This window comes from Strongylocentrotus purpuratus, unplaced genomic scaffold, assembly GCF_000002235.5.
Source record: "Strongylocentrotus purpuratus isolate Spur 01 unplaced genomic scaffold, Spur_5.0 spur5_scaffold_1, whole genome shotgun sequence".
Lineage (NCBI taxonomy): Eukaryota > Metazoa > Echinodermata > Echinoidea > Camarodonta > Strongylocentrotidae > Strongylocentrotus > Strongylocentrotus purpuratus.
In genome coordinates, this window is record NW_022145594.1 from 46,090,278 (window position 1) to 46,114,221 (window position 23,944).

Below are 23,944 nucleotides of genomic sequence, written 5' to 3' on the forward strand. Positions count from 1 at the left end.
ATTTGAAGACCCATCCCAAAACAAACAGAGGCTGCATGTGTCCGGGGTGAAGGGCAGAGACGAAGAAACCTTAGTCGACCTGTTTGTCAAGACTAAACAAGCAACGTACATGAATTCGAAGTAAGTATATCTAGATCTATATCTTAATTCACGTACATAATTGTGTTCATGTTGCTTTTTAATACGACATGAACACAAAATAATTTATTAACATTTTATTATATGGCTATTCTTATTATTAATATCATTATCATTACCATTATTAAAATATTAAAATATTATTATTATTATTGCTATAATTAGTATTGTTTTAATTTACCTCTGTAATTACTAAAGGAGGGCATGTACAATTCATTTGCTTTCTCATTTCCCAAGACTTGCTTGAATCACGTTCTTTCCCTCATTCATTTTCAAATATTCTATGTAGGTGTGAAAGTGGTTCTCCAAACGAACAGTACCTTGGCCAGGTATGTATAATTTTCTTATTATGTACGGGTGCATGCATTTCGCCTTAAAATAGTCAAGAAAGGAATATCCTCTGAATTGAACTATTAAAGGAAATCGCAACACAGGTGTATTGTGTTTTTATGAAAGGATTCATTCAGTTCTCGGAATAATACACTTAAATGGTGCAGTGAAACCTTGTACTTTCAGCTTCACTGATATGGAATTCAATTACTTAACATTTCCACACGTTTAGCCTCATTATCTATATCGATACATATAAAAGTGACAAGTTCGTTTGTTTGCATTTCATTGCAGAATACTAGGCTTAAGATACAACACTGCCAGCTATCTTCTGAGATGACCGAGAAGTTGTGGACCTGCCTCAGATCCTCCAACTCACTGAAACAGCTGAGCATCTCGGACTCCTCTCTCAGTTTCCCTCCATCTCCTCCGGAGCTTCTATCAGTCACAAAGCTATCAGCCGAGAGATTGACGTCACAAAGCTACAAAGGTGTGCTCTCATCGGTACCTTGTGTGAGAGATATCGATGTCTCTATCGATGATGCAGAGACGAGTAACACTTCCCAGATGACCACCGCCACCAGACCTATAGGTCAGACTAGGGCGAGAGATGAACAGTGCTTTGTTCATATCAGACTACACCCTTGGCCAGCAAGAACGACAGACAGGAAGATAGATTCTGGAGAGTCAGTTGGAGAGCTTATTCTTCTATTTGAAGACCAAACCAAAACCCAACAGCGGCTGCATCTGTCTGGGGTAAAGGGCAGAGACGAACAAGTCTTAGTCAACTTGTTTGTCATGACTAAACAACTAACTAACTTTGTCTCGGGGTAAGTAGATCTAGATCTCAATTCGTATACTGATCTTCGTGTTCATGTTGCTTTAAAGACGACATGAACAAAAAAATAATGTATTAACATTTGATTTCTATGGATATTCTCATTATTATTGATATCATTATCATGTATTGTATGTCTTATTATCATTACCATTATTATAATATGATTATTAGCATTATTGCTATTGTTAGTATTGTTTTCATTTATCTCTGTAAAAAGGGTATATACAAATAACTTGCTTTCTGCATTAATGTAATATCATTTCCCAAGACTTGCTTGAATCACGATCTTTCCCTCATTCCTTTTCAAATATTCTATGTAGAAGTGGAGGTGGTACTCCAAACGAACAGTACGCTGTCCAGGTGAGTAGACTCTTGTTATAGGGGTGCATGCATTTCGCTTTGAAATATTCAAAAAGAGATAAACTGTGAATTGAATTATTTAAAGAAATCGCAACACAGATGTATTGTGTTTTTATGAATACACTCAATTCTAATTGAAACAATGCATTCAATTCTAATTCTCGGAATATGAATTTAAGTGGCGATTTATGCCATGTATTTTCGGCTTCACTAATATGCAATATACACTGTTGGTCATAAAGGTGGAATAATTATATTTACCCCAGTTTAGGGAAGGACCTTAAAAAATTATTTATTTCTAATAGATCTAGATAATGGCATACATTCTCAGATTTTATTGAATATTAATTTGCGAGTGTTTGTTTTGCGTGACTGCTAAATCATATGTGTGCTACTATGCTAATAAGCTAGGGAACTTACGTCCTTAAATCATAATTGACAGTAATGAGGATTAATGCCTCACAAAAGGGCACTAATATATAGCTGATCGACACGATTTTTATCCTGGGGCCTCACAGAAACGAGGCCATTGCTTAGCCCCTGAATCATGATTGTACGCAGTGTTTGCTAGGGTACGCGGCCCCTTCCACAAATCCCCCAAAACGAAGAAAATGCAATAAATTGTCAAAAATTCATTGCATTTCCCCCCGGCCCCCAACAGGAAAAATTCCTCTGTGTGGCCATGTTTTGAACCATAATGCATGGCCCTACAGAGGAATTTTTCCTGTTGGGGGCCGGGGGGAAATGCAATGAATTTTTGACAATTTATTGCATTTTCTTCGTTTTGGGGGATTTGTGGTAGGGGCCGCGTACCCTAGCAAACACTGCGTACGGTCATGATTCAGGGGCTAAGCAATGGCCTCATTACTGTGAGGCCCCAGGATAAAATTGTGTCGATCAGCTATATATTAGTGCCCTTTTGTGAGGCATCAATCCTCATTACTGTCAATTATGACCTAAGGACGTAGGTCCCTTAGCTGATTAGCATAGTATCACACAAATGATTAAGCAGTCACGCAAAACAAACACTCGCAAATTAATATTCAATAAAACCTGAGAGTGTATGCCATTATCTAGATCTATTAGAAATAAATAATTTTTAAAAATCCTTTCCTAAACTGGGGTAAAAATAAATATTCCACCATTATGACCAACAGTGTATATACAGTACGTTTAGTCGCAATATCTATATATACATGTATGCATATAAAAGTGAAAAGTTCATCTGTATGCATTTCATTGCAGAATGCTAGGCTTCAGATACAGCACTGCCAATTATCTGCTGAAATGACCGAGAAGTTGTGGTACTGCCTCAGATCCTGTAACTCACTGAAACAGCTCAGCATCTCAGACTCCTCTCTCAGTTTCCCTCCATCTCCTCCGGAGCTTCTATCAGTCACAAAGCTATCAGCCGAGAGAGTGACTTCACAAAGCTACAAAGGTGTGCTCTCATCGGTACCTTGTGTGACAGACATCGATGTCTCTATCGATGATGCAGAGACGAGCAACACTTCCCAGATGACCACCGCCACCAGACCTATGGGTCAGACTAGGGCTGAGAATGAACAGTGCTTTGTTCATATCAGACTACACCCTTGGCCAGCAAGAACGACGGACAGGAAGATTGATTCTGGAGAGGCAGGTGGAGGGCTTATTCTTCTATTTGAAGACCAAACCAGAACCCAACAGCTGCTGTATATGTCCGGGGTGAAGGGCAGAGACGAAGAAGCCTTAGTCAACTTGTTTGTCATGACTAAACAACTAACGTACTTGAATTCAGGGTACGTATATGTAGATCTTAATACAGACTTTGTGCTCATGTTGCTTTTAAGACGACATGAACAAAAAATAATGTATTAACATTTGATTTCTATGAATATTCTCATTATTATTGATATCATTATCATGTATTGTATGTCTTATGATCATTACCATTATTATAATATGATTATTATCATTATTGCTATTGTTAGTATTGTTTTCATTTATCTCTGTAAAAAGAGGATATACAAATCACTTGCTTTCTGCATTAATGTAATATCATTTCCCAAGACTTGCTTGAATCACGATCTTTCCCTCATTCCTTTTCAAATATTCTATGTAGAAGTGGAGGTGGTACTCCAAACGAACAGTACGCTGTCCAGGTGAGTAGACTCTTGTTATAGGGGTGCATGCATTTCGCTTTGAAATATTCAAGAAGAGATAAACTGTGAATTGAATTATTTAAAGAAATCGCAACACAGATGTATTGTGTTTTTATGAATACACTCAATTCTAATTGAAACAATACATTCAATTCTAATTCTCGGAATATGAATTTAAGTGGCGAGTTATGCCATGTATTTTCGGCTTCACTAATATGCAATTATATATACAGTACGTTTAGTCGCAATATCTATATATACATGTATGCATATAAAAGTGAAAAGTTCATCTGTATGCATTTCATTGCAGAATGCTAGGCTTCAGATACAGCACTGCCAGTTATCTGCTGAAATGACCGAGAAGTTGTGGTACTGCCTCAGATCCTGTAACTCACTGAAACAACTCAGCATCTCAGACTCCTCTCTCAGTTTCCCTCCATCTCCTCCGGAGCTTCTATCAGTCACAAAGCTATCAGCCGAGAGAGTGACGTCACAAAGCTACAAAGGTGTGCTCTCATCGGTACCTTGTGTGAGAGATATCGATGTCTCTATCGATGATGCAGAGACGAGCAACACTTTTCAGAAGACCACCGCCTCCAGACCTATGGGTCAGACTAGGGTGAGAGATGAACAGTCCTTTATTCATATCAGACTAGAAGATTGGCCAGCAAGAACGACGGACAGGAAGATTGATTCTGGAGAGGCAGGTGGAGGGCTTATTCTTCTATTTGAAGACCAAACCAGAACCCAACAGCTGCTGCATATGTCCGGGGTGAAGGGCAGAGACGAAGAAGCCTTAGTCAACTTGTTTGTCATGACTAAACAACTAACGTACTTGAATTCAGGGTACGTATATGTAGATCTTAATACAGACTTTGTGCTCATGTTGCTTTTAAGACGACATGAACAAAAAATAATGTATTAACATTCGATTTCTATGGATATTCTCATTATTATTGATATCATTATCATGTATTGTATGTCTTATTATCATTACCATTATTATAATATGATTATTTTCATTATTGCTATTGTTAGTATTGTTTTCATTTATCTCTGTAAAAAGGGGATATACAAATCACTTGCTTTCTGCATTAATGTAATATCATTTCCCAAGACTTGCTTGAATCACGATCTTTCCCTCATTCCTTTTCAAATATTCTATGTAGAAGTGGCGGTGGTACTCCAAACGAACAGTACGCTGTCCAGGTGAGTAGACTCTTGTTATACGGGTGCATGCATTTCGCTTTGAAATATTCAAGAGATAAACTGTGAATTGAATTATTTAAAGAAATCGCAACACAGATGTATTGTGTTTTCATGAATACACTCAATTCTAATTAAAACAATACATTCAATTCTAATTCTCGGAATATGAATTTAAGTGGCGATTTATGCCATGTATTTTCGGCTTCACTAATATGCAATTATTTATACAGTACGTTTAGTCGCATTATCTATATATACATGTATGCATATAAAAGTGAAAAGTTCATCTGTATGCATTTCATTGCAGAATGCTAGGCTTCAGATACAGCACTGCCAGTTATCTGCTGAAATGACTGAGAAGTTGTGGTACTGCCTCAGATCCTGTAACTCACTGAAACAACTCAGCATCTCAGACTCCTCTCTCAGTTTCCCTCCATCTCCTCCGGAGCTTCTATCAGTCACAAAGCTATCAACCGAGAGAGTGACGTCACAAAGCTACAAAGATGTGCTCTCATCGGTACCTTGTGTGAGAGATATCGATGTCTCTATCGATGATGCAGAGACGAGCAACACTTTTCAGATGACCACCGCCTCCAGACCTATTGGTCAGACTAGGGTGAGAGATGAACAGTCCTTTATTCATATCAGACTAGAAGATTGGCCAGCAAGAACGACGGACAGGAAGATTGATTCTGGAGATCCAGAGTCAATCGTATGTCTTCTATTTGAAGACCCATCCCAAAACAAACAGAGGCTGCATGTGTCCGGGGTGAAGGGCAGAGACGAAGAAACCTTAGTCAACCTGTTTGTCAAGACTAGACAACTAACGTACATGAATTCGAAGTAAGTATACCTAGATCTATATCTTAATTCACGTATATATATGTTGTGTTCATGTTGCTTTTGAATACGACATGAACACAAAATAATTTATTAACATTTTATTATATGGCTATTCTTATTATTAATATCATTATCATGATAATATTTGTTATCTTTACCATTAATAAAATATTACAAGATTACTATCATTATTGCTATAATTAGTATTGTTTTAATTTACCTCTGTAATTATTAAAGGAGGGTATGTACAATTCATTTGCTTTCTCATTTTCCCAAGACTTGCTTGAATCACGTTCTTTCCCTCATTCATTTTCAAATATTCTATGTAGGTGTGAAAGTGGTTCTCGAAACGAACAGTACCTTGGCCAGGTATGTATAATTTTCTTATTCTGTACGGGTGGTTGCATTTCGCTTTGAAATAGTCAAGAAAGGAATATCCTCTGAATTGAACTAGTAAAGGAAATCGCAACACAGGTGTATTGTGTTTTTATGAAAGGATTCATTCAGTTCTTGGAATAATACATTTAAATGGTGCAGTGAAACCTTGTTCTTTCAGCTTTACTGATATGGAATTCTATAACTTATAATTTCCACACGTTTAGCCTCATTATCTATATCGATACATATAAAAGTGACAAGTTCATTTGTTTGCATTTCATTGCAGAATACTAGGCTTAAGATACAACACTGCCAGTTATCTTCTGAGATGACCCAGAAGTTGTGGTCCTGCCTCAGATCCTTCAACTCACTGTCACTGAAACAGCTCAGCATCTCAGACTCCTCTCTCAGTTTCCCTCCATCTCCTCCGGAGCTTCTATCAGTCACAAAGCTATCAGCTGAGAGAGTGACGTCACAAAGCTACAACGGTGTGCTCTCATCGGTACCTTGTGTGACAGATATCGATGTCTCTATCGATGATGCAGAGACGAGCAACACTTCCCAGATGACCACCGCCACCAGACCTATGGGTCAGACTAGGGCTGAGAATGAACAGTGCTTTGTTCATATCAGACTACACCCTTGGCCAGCAAGAACGACAGACAGGGAGATTGATTCTGGAGAGGCAGGTGGAGGGCTTATTCTTCTATTTGAAGACCAAACCAGAACCCAACAGCGGCTGCATATGTCCGGGGTGAAGGGCAGAGACGAAGAAGCCTTAGTCAACTTGTTTGTCATGACTAAACAACTAACGTACTTGAATTCAGGGTACGTATATGTAGATCTTAATACAGACTTTGTGCTCATGTTGCTTTTGAAGAAAAAAAACAATATATTAAAATATTTTACTATTGATGTTCTTCTTATGATTGTTATCACTAACATTATAGTTCTTGTTATTTTTCATAATCCTGATTATGATACCTCTTCAGAGGGGAAGTACAGTTCACTTATTTTCTTCAGTAAAGTTATGTCATTTCCCAAGAATTTATTGAATCACATTCTTACCCTCATTTCGTTTTCAAATAATATGCAGGAATGCAGGTGGTTCTCTTAACAACGACGGGTATGCCATCCAGGTGAGTAGATTTGTGTAATATAGGTGCATTCATATCGCTTTCAAATATTCGATATAGGGGTTTCCTCTCTGCCTTGAACTGAGGAAATTGCTGCAAGGTAGCATTGTTTCTTCTAAATAAAGAATCAAATCATTTATCAGATTACGTGGTACATTTACACCTTGTGCAGTGCGTCCCAGAAAAAAACGAAACCGAGAACTAACAATGTTTTATCATAACTTAATCACAATTATAATTAACAAATGACAAATATTTGAAAAGCTTAGTTCTTTCTCTTTCATATGATTCATATTCACGCAATTTGAAGAAAGGGTACCAAAACGTCATTTGGCGAACAGTATCTAAATTTCAAAGAGAAAATCACAATTCCAAAAAGTTCATTTTCTGCCCCTTCATATGACACCACAATCAGGAAAAATGAGCCAGGAATGACAAAGTTCTGTAATGCTAGCATTTCCATAATTTTTTTGAAACGATTTCGTTTTCACTGGATGCCTGCCGTAGCAACAAACAAAGTCGACAAAAGACTTTATTGCATATAGCTGATCGTCAACGAAACGGAGTGGTGAGTAAAAATTATCTAAGCTAATTGCTAGTCTTTCGTCTTATTTGTTGTTAGGGCAGGTAGCCAGTAGAACGAATTCGTTTGATAAAATTATTGAAATGCAAGCATTATTTATTCCTGGCTCATTTTTCCTGATTGAGGTGTCATGTGTAAGGGCAGAAAATGAACTTGTTTTTTTGGTACCCTTTTTTCAAATTGTTTTTAATCACTAATGCGTGAAATATGCATCATATGAGTTGCATCAAATGTAAGAGGAGGATCTAAGCTTTACGAATATGCGTCATTTATTATCATTATTGTGATTAATTATGATAAAACATCGGTAGTTCTCGTTTTTTTTTAACTCACTGATGTGAAATTCTATCTTTCCCCCTTTCAGTCTCAATAATTATGTGCGCAATTCATTGCAGAATACGAGGCTTGAGATACAGCAGTGCCAACTATCTACTGAAATGACCAAAAGGTTGTGGTCCAGCCTCACATCCTTCACCTCACTGAACCATCTCACCATCTCAGACTCCTCTCTCAGGTTCCCCTCATATCCTCCTGAGCTTCCGTTCGTCACAAAGCTATCCGCTAAGAGAGTGATGTCACGAAACTATGAAGATCTGCTCTCATTACTTCCTGACCTGGTAGATATCGACATCACTATCGATGATGCAGAGAGAGACATACCTCAGATCACGGCTTGTCTTCGTCGTACCAGACGACAGCAGCTCATACACGTCACCATTACAGCATATTCAGCACTCCCATCAGAGAAGAACAATGTATCAAGAGAGACGATGAGAGCACTGGGTCTTCTGATCAGAGAACGAACGAAGAACCTACAGCGGCTTTGTCTGTCCAGAGTGAAGTGCACAGACGAAGAAGATTTGGTTGAACTTGTAGAGTCTTGCAGACATGTGAAGACACTGAGTCTTATAATGTGATTTTTTTTTTTCTACAGAAATTGATTATGATGATAATAATAATAGTTATACTTCTAGAAATTAACACGATTACGTTATTTGGAACTAGGGGGGGGGGGCAGTGCCTTCACACCTGTTTTCAAGTACCTCAACGGTGACCCTAGTCAAATGGGATATGTGCCCCTTTTACTTTTACAAATACCCCCTTTCTTTTGTAATGAATGTCGATTCCACCTTCTTATAAGTGCCCCGTTGTATCTCTAGTACCTCAAAAGTGCCCTTATAGAAATATGAAAGGTTCCCCTTTTATTTTTACACGTGCCCCCATTCTTTTATAATAAATGTAAATTCCCACTTCTTATAAGTTCATTATAATTTCATCTTTAATGAATGCCCCTTTTTAGGTATAAAAATTGTACCTTTTTAAAGCCCCATTGTCCTACTTGTGGCTACTTGCTCCCTCTATATAGAAAACTTCCCCAATCGGTGCCTGTTGGTCCCCCATGATCCTCCTTTTCTTATGTTAGTTGAGAGCTGAGTTAATTAGATAGCCACCTGTCAATGACCTCGCTGTGTTGTCTAATCCCTTCTGGTCCAGTAGTGTTGACGGTCTATAAACTCTGATAACTGTCTCTTTTACTTTGGCACATGCCCCTTTCCTTTTGAAATAAATGCCAATTTCCCTTTCTGATAAGTGCCCTTTCTCCTATTTTTATCAATGCACCTTCTCACTACTGATCGGTGCCCCTATCCAAATCCGATAACTACCATTTTATTCTGACACGAGCCCCTTTTCTTTTCGGATAAATTTCATATTCCCTTCTGAATTGTGCACTCGTTTTTTGTTGTTGTAATAGTTGTTCCATTAAATTCGGATAGTTTCCCCTTAATAAATGTGATAAGTCACTCGCTTATTCTAAAGGAAAAAACAGCTCTTTGGTAAGTCCCCCTTATTACCAATACATGTATATCCTATTTTCTCTTACAAATTGGGCAGCATTCGCACTTGCAATGACAATATGTTATATCACCCCTCATCTCTTCCAAAACAATAGAGTTTTCATAGCCTCCTTAACATGTGCCCCTAATTCAAAGTGACCGAGGGCAAATATTCCCTCAAATTTTCCCCAAAACTCTAGCTTGCATTTATAATATATCGTTAAATGGGGTTTAACGGGTGATAGGTTGGAAGATGCCTCTTTTGGCAGTTGAGTAGAATATGTCATTGTGGTTAATGATAAGGGAACGTTTCTGATATCAAGAGAAGGAATATTTGATAGCTTTGAAAACTAGCAGGAAATCATTTTTTTCAATTGGACAGTTCGTTTTATCATTTGGGGGCACTGTGTCCCTTGTCCCAACCCCGACTCCACCATCTTTCATGTTGGTGGTAGAAAGGAGATTCCTGTTACTACATAAATCTGCTCCGATTCTTTGAAACTAGAAGTGGCTCTTTAGATGACCACCAAAGGGTACAATTTGTAAGTGACATTGGGGAAAAGATTTTTTAAAAGGGGAGGGGCACATATCAAAGGTGAAGAGGGGGCATTTATAAGAAGGGGGAAGTGGTACCTATTAGAAAAGGGAAATGGGCACCAGTTAAAGTAATAGTCACTTATCGGGTCTGAGAAGGGGTATTTTCATACCTAAAAAGGGACATTCATCAGGGATGAAAAGGGCACTACTTGGAATGGAAAGAGCACTTGCTAGAAAGGAAAAGGAGGACAAGCCACTGTAACATGGGCACTTATCGCACTTAAATGAAGGGAAAAGGGGATTTAATTACAAAGTAAAATGGGTATTTTTCAAAGCAAAAGGGTCACGTATCATAAGGGGCACTTAAGAGAAGGGTAAAGGGGGACTTATGTGTGCAAAAAGTAAAAAAAGAAATGGCACCTTTTCTAAATAAAAAAGGGTCTCTTTGGGGTACTCGAAAAAGGAGGGGCACTGTGCACTGTGCCCCCCCCCCCCTCCGACTGGAGTGCCGCATCTGTTTTTTTTGTTTTGTAGCATTCTTTTTATTGTATTCATTCAGTACAAAATATATTAAAAAAACATACAAAATATATTTTAAAAAACATACAACATGTTGCCTGTTTAAAAAAATCTCAATTAAGAGTGACACCTCGTGAAAGGCTGGTCGAGGCACCCATTCGTGCTCGTCTTGCGTAAAGGAATAGGGCGCCCATGGAACCGAAGACCGAATTCGGTTTTGTGCGCACCCTATATCATATACAGTGCGTCCCAGAAAAAACGAACCGAGAATTATCGATGTTTTACCATAACTTAGTCACATTTATAATCGATAAATGACACATATTTGGAAAGCTTAGATCCTCCTTTTTTATTTGATGCAACACATATGATGCATATTTCACGCATGAGTGAGTAAAATGAATTTGAAGAGAGGAAACCAAAAAGTAATTTGGCGGACGGTATCTGAATTTCAAGGAAAAAAATCACATTTCTAGAAAGCTGAGTTTCTGCCCTTTCATATGACACCTCAATCAGGAAAAATGAGCAAGGACTAACAAAGTGCTGTTTGTTTGAAGTAGTGCTTGCATTTCCATAATTTTATCAAACGAATGCGTTTTCACTAGCTGCCTGCTGTAGCAAAAAGACTTAACTCCGTTTCGTTGACAATCAGCCATGCATGAAGTCTTTCGTCTACGTCTACGTTTATTTCGTACCTTCTAGCTATACAAAAATAATATTTAGGTGATCGGTGCACTTTAACTGTACATGTACTCATCTACAAATGAGTGCACTATCTTCTTTCCATTTCTCTTTTTTACGTAATTTACACTTCATTTATATGTTGCAGGCTTCTTGACTGTGGTACAAACAGAGGCGGTAAACTAAGTCTTCACATCACTGGTCTTCGCAATTCAAAGAAGTCAAAGAAGTCGCTCAGGGTGATTGTCGTGCATGTAAGTTATCTACAAAGTATATTCAGCCAGGTATACAAGTATATCATTTTACAGGGTAAAATAATTATTTAAGTGTATAAAATGCGTGTAGCAAGTTTGAAAAAACAATACAATAAAAATCGTTCGTTCGTGTCTCCTTAGATCAAGATTAATGTAATCTTGATCTTCGGAGTAGTTGCTACAACCGGCCGTGTCAGACACGTTGCCCCGGGGTGCGAGATAGGACTCTTGTAGCGTGCCCGCATTTAAAACAATTATACAATAACAGTTGATGAAACTATTAAAATTACTCTCATGTTATGGGAAACAATATTGCATATAATATTATATATTATGAATCAATTGATTTGGTCGATCCAGTTCGATGGCACAAACACGGCACTACTGGACAGAGATCCTAATAATTACAGAGCTTGGTCTTGTTGCTCTGTTCGCCAGCAGTTTGAGGATATGGAATCAACAATACTCATATAATATTGGATGGTTTTGAGTGTGATACAAGAATGTATTTTTTATAGCGAGAGCAATTTATTTTCACACGTAAACAAACCCTACAATATTATTATTATTTCCAATATCAGGCTGACTAGCGAAATAACAACATTTTACTTTCTTCGGTATTGTATCGACAGTTCCCGGATGAATAATACGAAAACAATATCGATCTGTCATCCGGGTACTGCGCTAGAGATATTAAATACACTGTTTTATTGTACCCTGCACTTGCTTACGCCTTCCTCTCGGCAAAGTTCAAATTCTGTGTAAAGTTTGTGTAATTTTTATTCTGCGTAAGTAGACCTGATTTATAAAAATAATAACCTTGGAGCTATTTGTCAAAGAAAAAGTGTCATATCGCTTTCACTATCCATTTCCAATATTTGTTGTTTATCATATGGCTAACATATCATATTATATTTTAATTCCAGGATGATGGTAAACTCTCCGTAGAGAAATACCAGTTATCTTCCGAAATGACTGAGAGAATGTGGTCCGGTCTCAGATCTTTCACCTTACTGAACCATCTCACCATCTCAGACTCCTCTCTCAGTTTCCCTTCATCTCCTCCTGAGCTTCCATTCGTCAGAAAGTTATCATCCGAGAGAGTGATGTCACAAAGCTATGAGGGTCTGCTCTCATCGCTTCCTGGCTTGAGAGATATCGATATCACTATCAATGATGCAGAGAGAGACATACCTCAGATCACGGCTGGTCTTCGTCGGACAGGAGGACATGAGCTCACGCACATTAGCCTTAAAGCACCTCCATCACTACCATCAGAGAAGAACAGTGTATCGAGAGAGACGGTGAGAGGCTTGGGTCTTCTGATCAGAGAACAAACCGAAAACCTGCAGCAGATAAATGTGTCCGGGGTGAAGTGCACAGACGAGGAAGACATGGTTTACCTCATCGAGAGCTGCATGCATGCGAAGACGATGTCGAGAGTGTGGTAAGTTCTTGTTCAAATATTTTATTAAAAAGATTATTGTATAAGAATGTGAAGCGGATCCTAATCATATGATTGGTTGAGAGCGTACACGGGTCCAGGCATTTATTGTGCCTAACGCGTAATTTTACTAATGACCGGTCATTAGTATAGATCATATCGACTGCTATGAGAGGCGTCGCTGTTTCTATAGGCTCAAGTGGACGTAACATCCTGAGGGGTTAGATCAGGATCTAACGTCGCCGAGAGCCAGTATAGAAACAGTTATATATGCTTCGAATATTAAAGCAGTCGATATATCTTTTAAATACCGAATTCACACCAAAAAAAAATCTACAAAGAATTATTACACTATCCTTTTTCTTGAGTAAAGACTGGTTACATCACAGAAAATCTGAGACACTGTCTGTAAATCTTCGCTAGAAAGTTGCCTGAATGCTAAGATCATTCGGGAATTGGACACACACTGCACTGTATTTTGTATTTGCGCTCGCACAAAAAAATCTTTTAACACGTAAACCAAGGGATCTGAGCACAATTTATTTATGTGGTCTGTTACCCGGGGCAACAGGCATATTTAAAAAGACTATTTACCGGTAGTCGGGCTTGCGGGCATCTTTTAAAAGACTAGGGACTTTAAGATTTGCGTGGACTGATACGTAATACGTCCATTCAAGGCAGTGCATTAAAAGGACGTAGATCGTAGCAATCAGGGGCGTACGCAGGGGGGGGTGTTTTGGGGGTTCAAACCCCCCCCTTTGGTATTTTTATGTATGTAAACCCCCCCTAAAAAAACCTAAAACCCCCCCTTTGGTTTTTTTTTTTTTTTTTTTTTTTTATTATTAAAAAAAAAAAAAAAAAAAAAAAAAAAAATTATACCCACGGCTAACCTAAATAAGGTGACCTTACCCCCCCCCCCCAACGACAAAAAATGTCAAATTTTGAAATTTCGAGACCAAAAAAAAAAAAAAAAATGTGTCCTCTTACCCCCCCCCCCCCCCCCCCCCCCCCCCCCCCACTGAGCGACTTTTCGGCTGGCCGAGTCGTTGCGATTTTTTTTGACCTCCAAAAAAAAAAAAAAAAGTGTCCGCTTACCCCCCCCCCCCCCCCCCCCCCCCCCCCCCCCCACTGAGCGACTTTTCGGCCGGCGCGATTTTCAAATTTTCGGGAGCAAAATATTTTAAAACCCCCCCCTTGAAAAAATCCTGCGTACGCCCCTGGTAGCAATCCCCATTGTCTTTGTGCGAATCTAAAAGTCCCTACTATTGACCGGTAGGCGAGCATGGCTAAATCACGACTCCAATTCGACCAATCAGATGGCTAGATTTCTAAAGAGAGGTATGAAATAAAATAAATACTAATGACCGGTCATTACTAAAATCATGTTACAAAACATCATTTTATAAAACAAATAAAGCATCTTCTCATAAAGCAAATTATACACATCATTTGTTATGTCACTAGTAAAATTTACCACACTTGGTACCTTCGAAACAGTCCAAACACCCTCGGCGATATCGCCTCGGGCGTGCTAGACTGTTCCAAAGGTACCTTGTGTGGGTAATTCTTACTAATGCCCTCACTGCTGTGTATTATTTTTGTACTATTCAGCTAGTCTGCCGTGCTAAAGCATAATGGTGCAAATGCATGAAAGGATGCAAAGTTTAGACATTATGGATATAACTTCCCAAGTTTGGACTGAACTTCATGATTTATTTTGTGTGATTGTATCTCCTAATTTTTTTAATTATTATTTTCTCTTCCTATCACGCCTTTCTCTCTCATTCTCTCTTGCTCTCTCTTTCTGTCTCTCCCATGTCACCCTCTCCCTATTCTCTCTCTCCCTCGCTCAACCTCTCTCTCTCTCTGTCAACCTATTTTCCTTTAATTTAACACCCAACGCACCTTACTTCCTTCACTTACTTTTCTGGACATAGGTTCGTCGGGTGTGGGACTACAGAGGGCGGTAGACTGGAATATTATCTGACGAGTCTCGATACATCACCCGGCCCACTCGCTGTGTTTGTCCAGCATGTAAGTTATTATTGTTCCATGTTGGGCCAGTGTTTTTATATTCCATGTGTTTAAAGACCATAATAATGCTAACCTTTTTATGATAGTAGGTTATTTTTTCGCTTATCTTTCCATCTATTCTGGGCCAAAATTCTTTCTCAATGTTTCGTTGGTCCATACTTCTTTGTGTTACTTTTCTGCAATAGTATCTTCTTCTGCTCCATAATATTTCCAAATCGTTCTCTGTCCCTCATATTCTAATTTTATGTCCTTAATTCCTTTGTTTTCTATTTTAATATACTAATGTCTACAACCAAATTCTCATCGGAAAAGAGGACCGTGGCATAACGTATTTTTTAAATTCATGTTTGTTTTCTAAAATGCATTCTTCTAATCAGTTGTCTTTTTTAGTTCATTTTGTGTATTCTGTCTGGATTGGGGTTTCAATATTTTTGTTATCATATCATATATTTCTGTCTTTGTTTCCGATGTTATTTTTTTGTTTCGATTCTATGCTTTTCAGTTAGCTTTAATCATATCATTACTATTTGTATGTATAGTTGAGAATGTTTTTTTTTGTTTGGTATCACTTCACTGTAGTCATGTAGTCACTGATCGTCTGATGAAACAACATGTTATCAACAAAAGCATTTTTTTTAAAGAGCACCTTTAAATCAACAAAATTAATGACATGGGCAGGGGCATAACCTTTCCTGATTTATATCTAATTAAAGAGTCTCCAGCTATAGGATAATTGAATTATAATATGATGCATTTGGGAGGAAGAATTTCTGATCTTTTACAATAATGTACGTCGTTACCTAGACAGAAATAGGAATTCTTTGATAAAACTAGTGGAGCCAGACGTAGTTCCCAGTGCATCATCGTCGATACACAGAAATTACAGAGACTGAAGCTCTCAGTCTTATCATAGAGTGGTGAAGTATGACGTCATCAAAAATCTATTTTTAGAATTTCTCAATTTTTTCTTCATATTCCGAAAGAAGACCAAAAATAATGTCCAAATGTGGAAAACCAATTGAATATGTTAAATATTGGCAGAGTTATGACCATCCGAATGAATATATGTCCTATGGGAACTCAGTGTTATATGCTCTGGCTCCTAACCATTAGGAGCCAGAGCATATAACACTGAGCTCCTATGGGGAGTATCTTTATTCAGATGGTCATATCTCAGCCAATATTTAACATATTCAATTGGTTTTTGACATTTGGACATTATTTTCGATGTTCTTTCGGAAAATGAAGAAAAAATTGAGAAATTCTAAAAATAGATTTTTATGACGTCACAGCTTCGGTACTCTATAACCCTGAGTATTAACAAAAAAGAATTTCATCATTTGATATGGAAAAACCAGTGAATGTGCATTGTAAACAAGACACTTCTATGTAGTTTAATATACTTCTTCTTATCGTAATATCATTTTTTTTTCTTCTTCAGGGAATTGATGATATGCATGCGGAGGGGTACAGAATTACCCACACTGCTTGAGCTACAGTACGGCGACAGCTGACATAGTGCATTGCATTGCACCTGACATCATTTCTCTCACATTGGTTGAGTTTCACTGATGCCGACACACTACCCGGTCAAATTTACATGCTGTATTGTCTCATACCTGATATATACCTGATCTACTTCTTGGTATTTGTTAACCTATTTTCTACTGGAACCGGGTTGTTTTTGTACTGAAGCTATCATGTTAAATCCGTAATCAACTTTCAGGAGAAATGAAGTTCAAATTGATTCAACTTCATGTTTAGATAATGTCGGTCCCTGCTAACCAGCTTTAAGCATTGTCATTGTTAAGTATACAATTGAATGTAGCTCCTATCCCCATTTTTTCTTAATTGGAATCATTTTTACTCTTTATTATAGGCTTTCAAATCATCTAAGCAGCAGAGATTTTTACACCCATATAAATAAATATATCTTATTTGTTAAGTTACCCGGTATTTTTTTTTCTCCATTTACATAATTTTATATCAAGTCTCATGATGATCGACGATGTAAATTTTTTAATTTTTAAACAGCCGTTGAAGAAATTTTGTGAGGATTTTTGGAAGCATAAATATTTTGAAAGAGAATGTCATGACTATGATTGTTGTTTCCAATGTTTGGTATGGGTGTAGGTATACATTTCAGTATTTTTCATTCTTGTAATAATTTGTTGTGCCTTTTCATGATTTTGGGCTAGCTATATCAAATTGAAAAATAGCTAATGTGGACTTATAAACATATCTTATTTACTCGCCCTCAACGGTAAATATGAGAAACTGTTCATACGCTTATGGACATTTTAGATGTAGTCTTTGAACTTGATCGAAATGTTGATAAGTTGCAAACTCTTGATACAATGTTCAATTCATTAAATTCTTTATTTGCGAAATATATTAATAAAAAAGTGCTATAGTGAAAAGCAACGTAGATGTGTTTAAAAGAGAGAATGAATATGAATATGCAACCCTATACCCACATAAGGATCTCTAGCCGTCGGTCGATCCTAGCCTTATGCCCGATATGAAAACTGGTCCTTTCCATTGAAATTTTCAATAAATCTGTCTTATACGCAAAAAGTGATTGTCTGTATAAAACATTGCACCAAATGTGCAAAAATACAAAGCGTAGATAAAATATATGATTCTCACCGTAGAGGGCGTACAAAATACGATAGGTTTAAATCCCTATATTAGTTTTCAATACAATTGTCTCTTAAATTTATCATAAAAAACATCTACAATATTACGTCCATACAAAGATTATGAATTTATATACGTATTCGAGCTTCAAATATTTTAAAGAAATATCATAAAAAACACAAAATCGGCATTACTTTGTTGTAAAATAATTAAAAAAACATTTTCAGTGTGCTTTTTTTTTCCATTATGAGAATCGACCCTCAATAGTACCGTCTCCTACATTTTTCGATGTTAGTAAGCTATATTTTCTCTAAGTTTATAAAGCTGTAAAATGAACCTGTCCTAAAACAGTAGTATAGTCGGTAGAAAATACCTAAATATGCCAAGATTCGTTTAACATTTTGCTATAGGCCTATGTGCACTTTTCTCATCATACACTTCACTTCTTACTATAAAACCCCCTTCCCACTTTATTGAAACGACCTCCTCTCGGTCTCTGAATCATTCTGACCTATTGCTTCTATTCCAAATTATAGTTTATCATACCAAATTAATCTTCTTTTGTTGAATATATCTAGAATTAAGAAGGAGGAATGAGAGCAGCAAGGGTGAAATAGGCGAGAGAGAGTTTCGTATTTTGGTTCTTTTAGTGCAATATTTATGTTTGTTCATAAACTTCATTTGTCTCATTTCACCTGGTTTTGGTCAATTAATGTGATTTCATTATACAACGCTTTATGTTTTAATGGCCTTGTCTTACGTATATTATTAATCATTGTATTCTAGGACCAATGATATCAAAATAATGCAATTTATGTCAGTTCTGTAGATCGACATTATAATTTGAGAGATTATACTCAATGAATCCCATGGAATGCATACAGCTAATGGATGTACCTATTGTAACAATGCACATATCATTACGAATCCCCTTTTGTATTGTATATAAATGATGTTATTCATTATTCTTGGATTGCAATATTAGAATAGTAATATTTATTGTAAATTTAATTAGGCTTGTGTGACAAATATCTCAAAGATGCATATGTGTATCGGAAGATCAGGTGATTGCGTCTAATAGTAATTGTTTTAGTATTAAAGTCATAATTCTACTATGCTAATGTTTACCGCTGGAACCGAAACTCAAGTAGAATTATTATTTCACTATGCATTATTGATGTGCAGTTTATAACAAATACGTGGTTGATAGTTATAGGAACATAATTATACAAATTATTACTACAATATCGGCTTTGTGAATAAATATTTATGTTTGCTTGATAAAAACATGTGTTGGCAGTATGGTCTTATTTCTCACTTTGTCCCTGCTGTGTATGTTTGCAATTGGTATGCGAGACGAATGCGCTTACAAATAAGAAGGAACAAAATTGTTTTTGTTTCATGGATAAGTAGCTAAATAAAACCTCTTGGATCGTGCAGGCAAATTTACCATCTAATCTGAACTGGGATATAGGGATAGCTGAAAAGAGACAGAGATGGGAAGAAAGAAAGACCATCACACCACATGGCAATGGAATGTCCCCCTCTCCATACCCAACATGTTATTTGTCCCTTTAAACAATTTTTTTTCCCCCTGTCACTGTAAATTCTTTTGACGGCTTCGGGCTTTAACCCCTATCTACCACCCCCTCCCCTCTCTCTCTCTTTCTCCATTGCTTTATTTCTCTCGTGTATCTATCTATCTCTCTTCACCCATTCACCGTCTCTCTTCCCCTCCCCTTTTTCTCTCACACTCGAGCTCTTCCCCACTTTCCCTCTCTCTTTTTCATCTCTCAGCCGAACCCCATCACTCTCTCTCTCTCTTCATTTCTCTCTTTCCCTCCTTTTTTTCTCATCTCTCCCTCAATCTCTCATTCACTCTCCTCTACCTCTTGGCCGAATCCCCATCTCTCTCTCTATCTCTCCCTTTCTCTCTCTCTCTCTCTCGCTGACATTCACTCTCCTCTACATGTACCTCTCAGCCAAATCCCCATCTCTCTCGTCTCTCCCTTTCTCTCCCTCAATCTCTCATTCACTCTCCTCTACCTCTTAGCCGAATCCCCATCTCTCTCTTGTCTCTCCCTTTCTCTCTCTCTCTCTCGCTCACATTCACTTTCCTCTGAAAATAATACACGGGGGCTCAGGGCGAATTAGCCCTCGAAATGCCTAAAAGAGCCCCCGAAAATCAGAAAAGAGCCCCTGTAAATTTTCATAGAGTTCAATGCAAAACTAATTTTAGAATGTTATTTTCATGCAGGCAAGCTTGAAAAGTATTCCCCGAAAAATAAATATTAATTTTTTCCCTGTCTCTCTCTCTTTCTCTCTGTATGCCACCTACTTCCTCTCTTATCCAGAGAACAAAAGAGTCACTAAAAGTGGTATAATTTTTTCTCAAAATGTTATTACAGAATCTTCTCTTATTGCATCTCGAGTCTTACCAATAAAATTGAGCATTAACCAAACAATGATGTTACAAAATACAACTTTTATTCTTCAAAGGGTCATCTCAAACTGGTTTCTTAAAGATAAACTTGAGTTCTGGTAATGCGATTGCATTGTGAAAGAAACGGTGTGGAATGGATCAGAAAAGTTGATCATATAGCATGTAAGTAATGGTGTGTAATGCAAGGTTCTGGAGTCATCAAAATCATCATAAATTTGGCAGAGTCTTGGTAAAGTTACAATCACTTACACAGAAAGATGTATATGGGACAACACACATGGTGTCGGGGCTAGTACTACCCTGATTTCCTTATCTTTCTATGCTCATTACTCAGCCAGTATAAATTTTCTTCCAAAATTGTTTGGCACATGACATTTATTTGTAATCTTGAACATTCAGTGTAAGTTTCGTTAGATTCTGTGAGAATTCATTTTCTTTTTTTTACCAGAACTCAAGTTTATCTTTAAATGGTATACATGTAGCTGTTTTACCCTTATAAAGCTTACTCTTAGAACTCTTTGTATTCTTAATATACAAATTTACCAAAGAAGAAGAGTACCGCAAATGTAATAGATTCATAAGCTGTAGATCTTAAATAGTACAAGACATTATATCCATGATCTGGAATACAATCCAGAAACGGTACAATCTATTTGACAGAGTATGATGATTGAGACACATTCAATTTACCCATCTTGAACAATTCTTCCAGAAAAATTGTAATACACAAATTATTCTTATAGCCATAACCATAGCCTTAATCCATAATATTGAGTCCTAGAAACAAACAATCAAAATTGAAATCGAAAATTGCACATTCATCATGTAGCACTGATTAAATACTGTGGTTTGGCTGCTTCCAAGATAGCCGGGGAAAAAAATACACAGGACTTCGGGGCAATTTAGCCCCCGAAAGTCATACAAAAAGCCCCCCCCCCCCCCCCCCCCAAAAAAAAAAAAAAAAAAATTGCATAGAGTTCAATGCAAAACAAAGTGAAGAGTGTTACTCTCATGCACGCAAGCTTGAAAAGTAGCCCCTGAAATTTAAAAAAAAAATTTTCCCTGAAGATAGCCATTACTGCTATTGACAATACATATAGCTTGTATACTATAGCCTTCTTAGGGGCAACCAACTAATCAGATACCTCATTCATATACACCTCTAAACCCTAGAGACAAACTATCTCACAACGCACTCTCCGCAAGCAACTCTCTTCAGCTCAATACCCCCAAAATGAGAACAGAGCGTTACAGGCAATCTCCCATTCCCCACTTCACACAAATCTTGAATTCAAATCTGTAGATATTTTCACCCGATATTATGACCGTATGTGACCAAGATGTAATTAATTTCTTGTCATGCCAATTAATCAGATTTAATCAGATTTCACAGTACATGTAATGATAGGACTATACATAATTTGCATATTTTGTATTATCATATCTCTTGGATAATCATCTATATAGAAATATATTTCTAAAAGAAATGTTAACTAGGTTAAAAAAAGATTACTTATTAATTTGAAAGTGTATGACAAAATTGCATATGACATTTAGAAAATGGTGAAAACATATTTTACTACATGTATTTAAATGTTTTTGCTGCATAATAAGAACATGTATTATTTCAAGATTATTTGATATTAGTTGTTTAGTTCATTAGAATCAGTAATTAATATAAAGATTGCTTAAAGTATTGATTTCTTTATTCTTGTAAGTATTTCTAATTTGTAAACTGAATTGTATGAGTCTCCAGATTTTTTATTCAGTATGTTTTTATTTACAATAAACTAGAATTGAATTAAATATAAACGGTGCTTATAAAGTGCTTTCCATAGAAGTATCTAAGCACTGCAACAAAACACAATGACATTATATATTAAACAGAAACTTACAAATAAACCTATAAATTACGATACATATGAAATATACATCAATGTGAACAAAGTTAATCATCAAAAGCAATATTGATTATATAAATCTTTTGTCAAGTTTTGAATTGGTTGGCAGTCTCAAAGTTTTTGACATGTAAAGGTAGTAAGTTCCAAAATTCAGCAGAAGCTTTGCAAAAAGAGCAATGACCATAAGAAAGAGTTGACACCTATTAGTAGACAAGAGGTTTAACCGTGATGACCGTATATTGCGTGAGGGTTTGTATTCCTGAAATAGTTCTTGCAGATAAATTGGTGCCAATTCATGAATACGTTTTCAAGTTAAAACCAAGAGTTTTTACATAATGGGGTACATCATCGGCCAGGGCTCATGCATAAAATTTACAAGCGGTATGATAGATACATGTAGAAAGATAGTTATTGACTGTATTTAGAAATAGAAGTTCATGATTATTAAACACCAATGAATGGTGAAATTGTGAACATGAATATATAAATAAATAAATAGATAAATAATTACATTTTCGTAAAAAAAACATATCCTAGTGATGGCAAATTGGAAAACGGATTGACATCTGAAGGAATTAAACAAAAGTTACAAAAGAAAAAGGAAAATGGTAATAGGCACTTTTAACATTAGTGAGGACCTGTAGGAACACAAGCTAGAACCATTCCCTAACATAAGCAGAAGAAACCCATGGTAGTAATAATAATAATAGTAAATACTGGATATTTATATAGCGCACATACCCACCATGCATGGGGCTCAAGGCGCTTTAACTAGTATTACCCCGGCTCTGCTATATACAGTAGAGCACAGCAAGGGAAAGGTTACCAGTGAGCCTCATATCTTTTTGAGACACATGAAAAGAAATTGATAAAAAGTCATCCACGGTATAGTGCCATGGTATAGTGCACTATACCATGGATGGCTTCACAGTTATAGCAATGTTATGTTTGGTCACATGATGCTATGTTGACCAATCACTGAACAGGATTTCATTGATCAAAAATATAATGCTAAATATACTTCCAAATAAATTCATCAGAAACATCCTGGAGCTACTAATACACAGCTGAGGCATACATGCCAACATTTGAAAATCAGAAATCTGTACAAATTATGCTATTTTCAAAAAAAAGAGGAACAATCCTAACTCTCCTATTCAATACTACAGAAAAATTTGTACAGGAAGAGGAACACTTGCATTAAAATGATAATTATCTTCTCCCAAAAAGAGGAATGTTCCTCTTTAATCTGAACAGTTGGCATGTATGCTGAGGGACTATCTGCAATAGTTTGGCCAACAGGGATTACACCTCCCTGCGTGGTTAGAGGTGGTTATCTCATCAAATAAGCTCTCAATTAAGATAAGAAAAGGGGGACCATGGGGGACCAATGGGTACCACTTAGGCATTGTTTGCTACATAGAGGGCGCTAGCAGCTACAAGTAGTGCAGTCCCGCTTTAAAAAGCGTTTTCTGTCTTCTCTTTAAGACAGAATTAGTGATGTTCTTCTCCACATCAGAACAAATAGTTTGCAGTTTAGACTTTGGGAAAAGGACAAGACAGCTTTTACTGACCTTTACCCTACCTGTACTGATATTCTTATTTTCTTTAATTTTATCCAGGTGGGACAGTGAACGTTTGTACTTTCTGTCTTGCTATTATTAAGAACAATCAACACAACTTTGTAGAAGACT

General features: G+C 36.9%; 1 protein-coding gene across 1 annotated transcript; it reads left to right on the top strand.

Annotated features, from left to right (window-relative positions):
- The first annotated feature begins 1,562 nt into the window (after positions 1 to 1,562).
- On the top strand, positions 1,563 to 18,822 carry LOC100890604. The gene is made up of 8 exons (XM_030978339.1): positions 1,563 to 1,669; positions 2,915 to 3,450; positions 7,340 to 7,382; positions 8,358 to 8,875; positions 11,683 to 11,788; positions 12,715 to 13,235; positions 15,170 to 15,266; positions 16,708 to 18,822. The coding sequence occupies exons 2-8, from the start codon at positions 2,957 to 2,959 to the stop codon at positions 16,756 to 16,758; spliced, it is 1,830 nt and encodes a 609-aa protein (XP_030834199.1). The 5' UTR covers positions 1,563 to 1,669; positions 2,915 to 2,956; the 3' UTR covers positions 16,759 to 18,822.
- Positions 18,823 to 23,944: the final 5,122 nt, after the last annotated feature.

Bases quoted from the DNA above. Each gene is read 5' to 3' on its own strand.
- LOC100890604 (XM_030978339.1), top strand. From the start codon at position 2,957: ATGACCGAGAAGTTGTGGTACTGCCTCAGATCCTGTAACTCACTGAAA. The intron at 3,451-7,339 runs GTACGTATATGT...AATAATATGCAG, and splicing joins CTAACGTACTTGAATTCAGG to GAATGCAGGTGGTTCTCTTA. The intron at 11,789-12,714 runs GTAAGTTATCTA...TTTTAATTCCAG, and splicing joins TCAGGGTGATTGTCGTGCAT to GATGATGGTAAACTCTCCGT.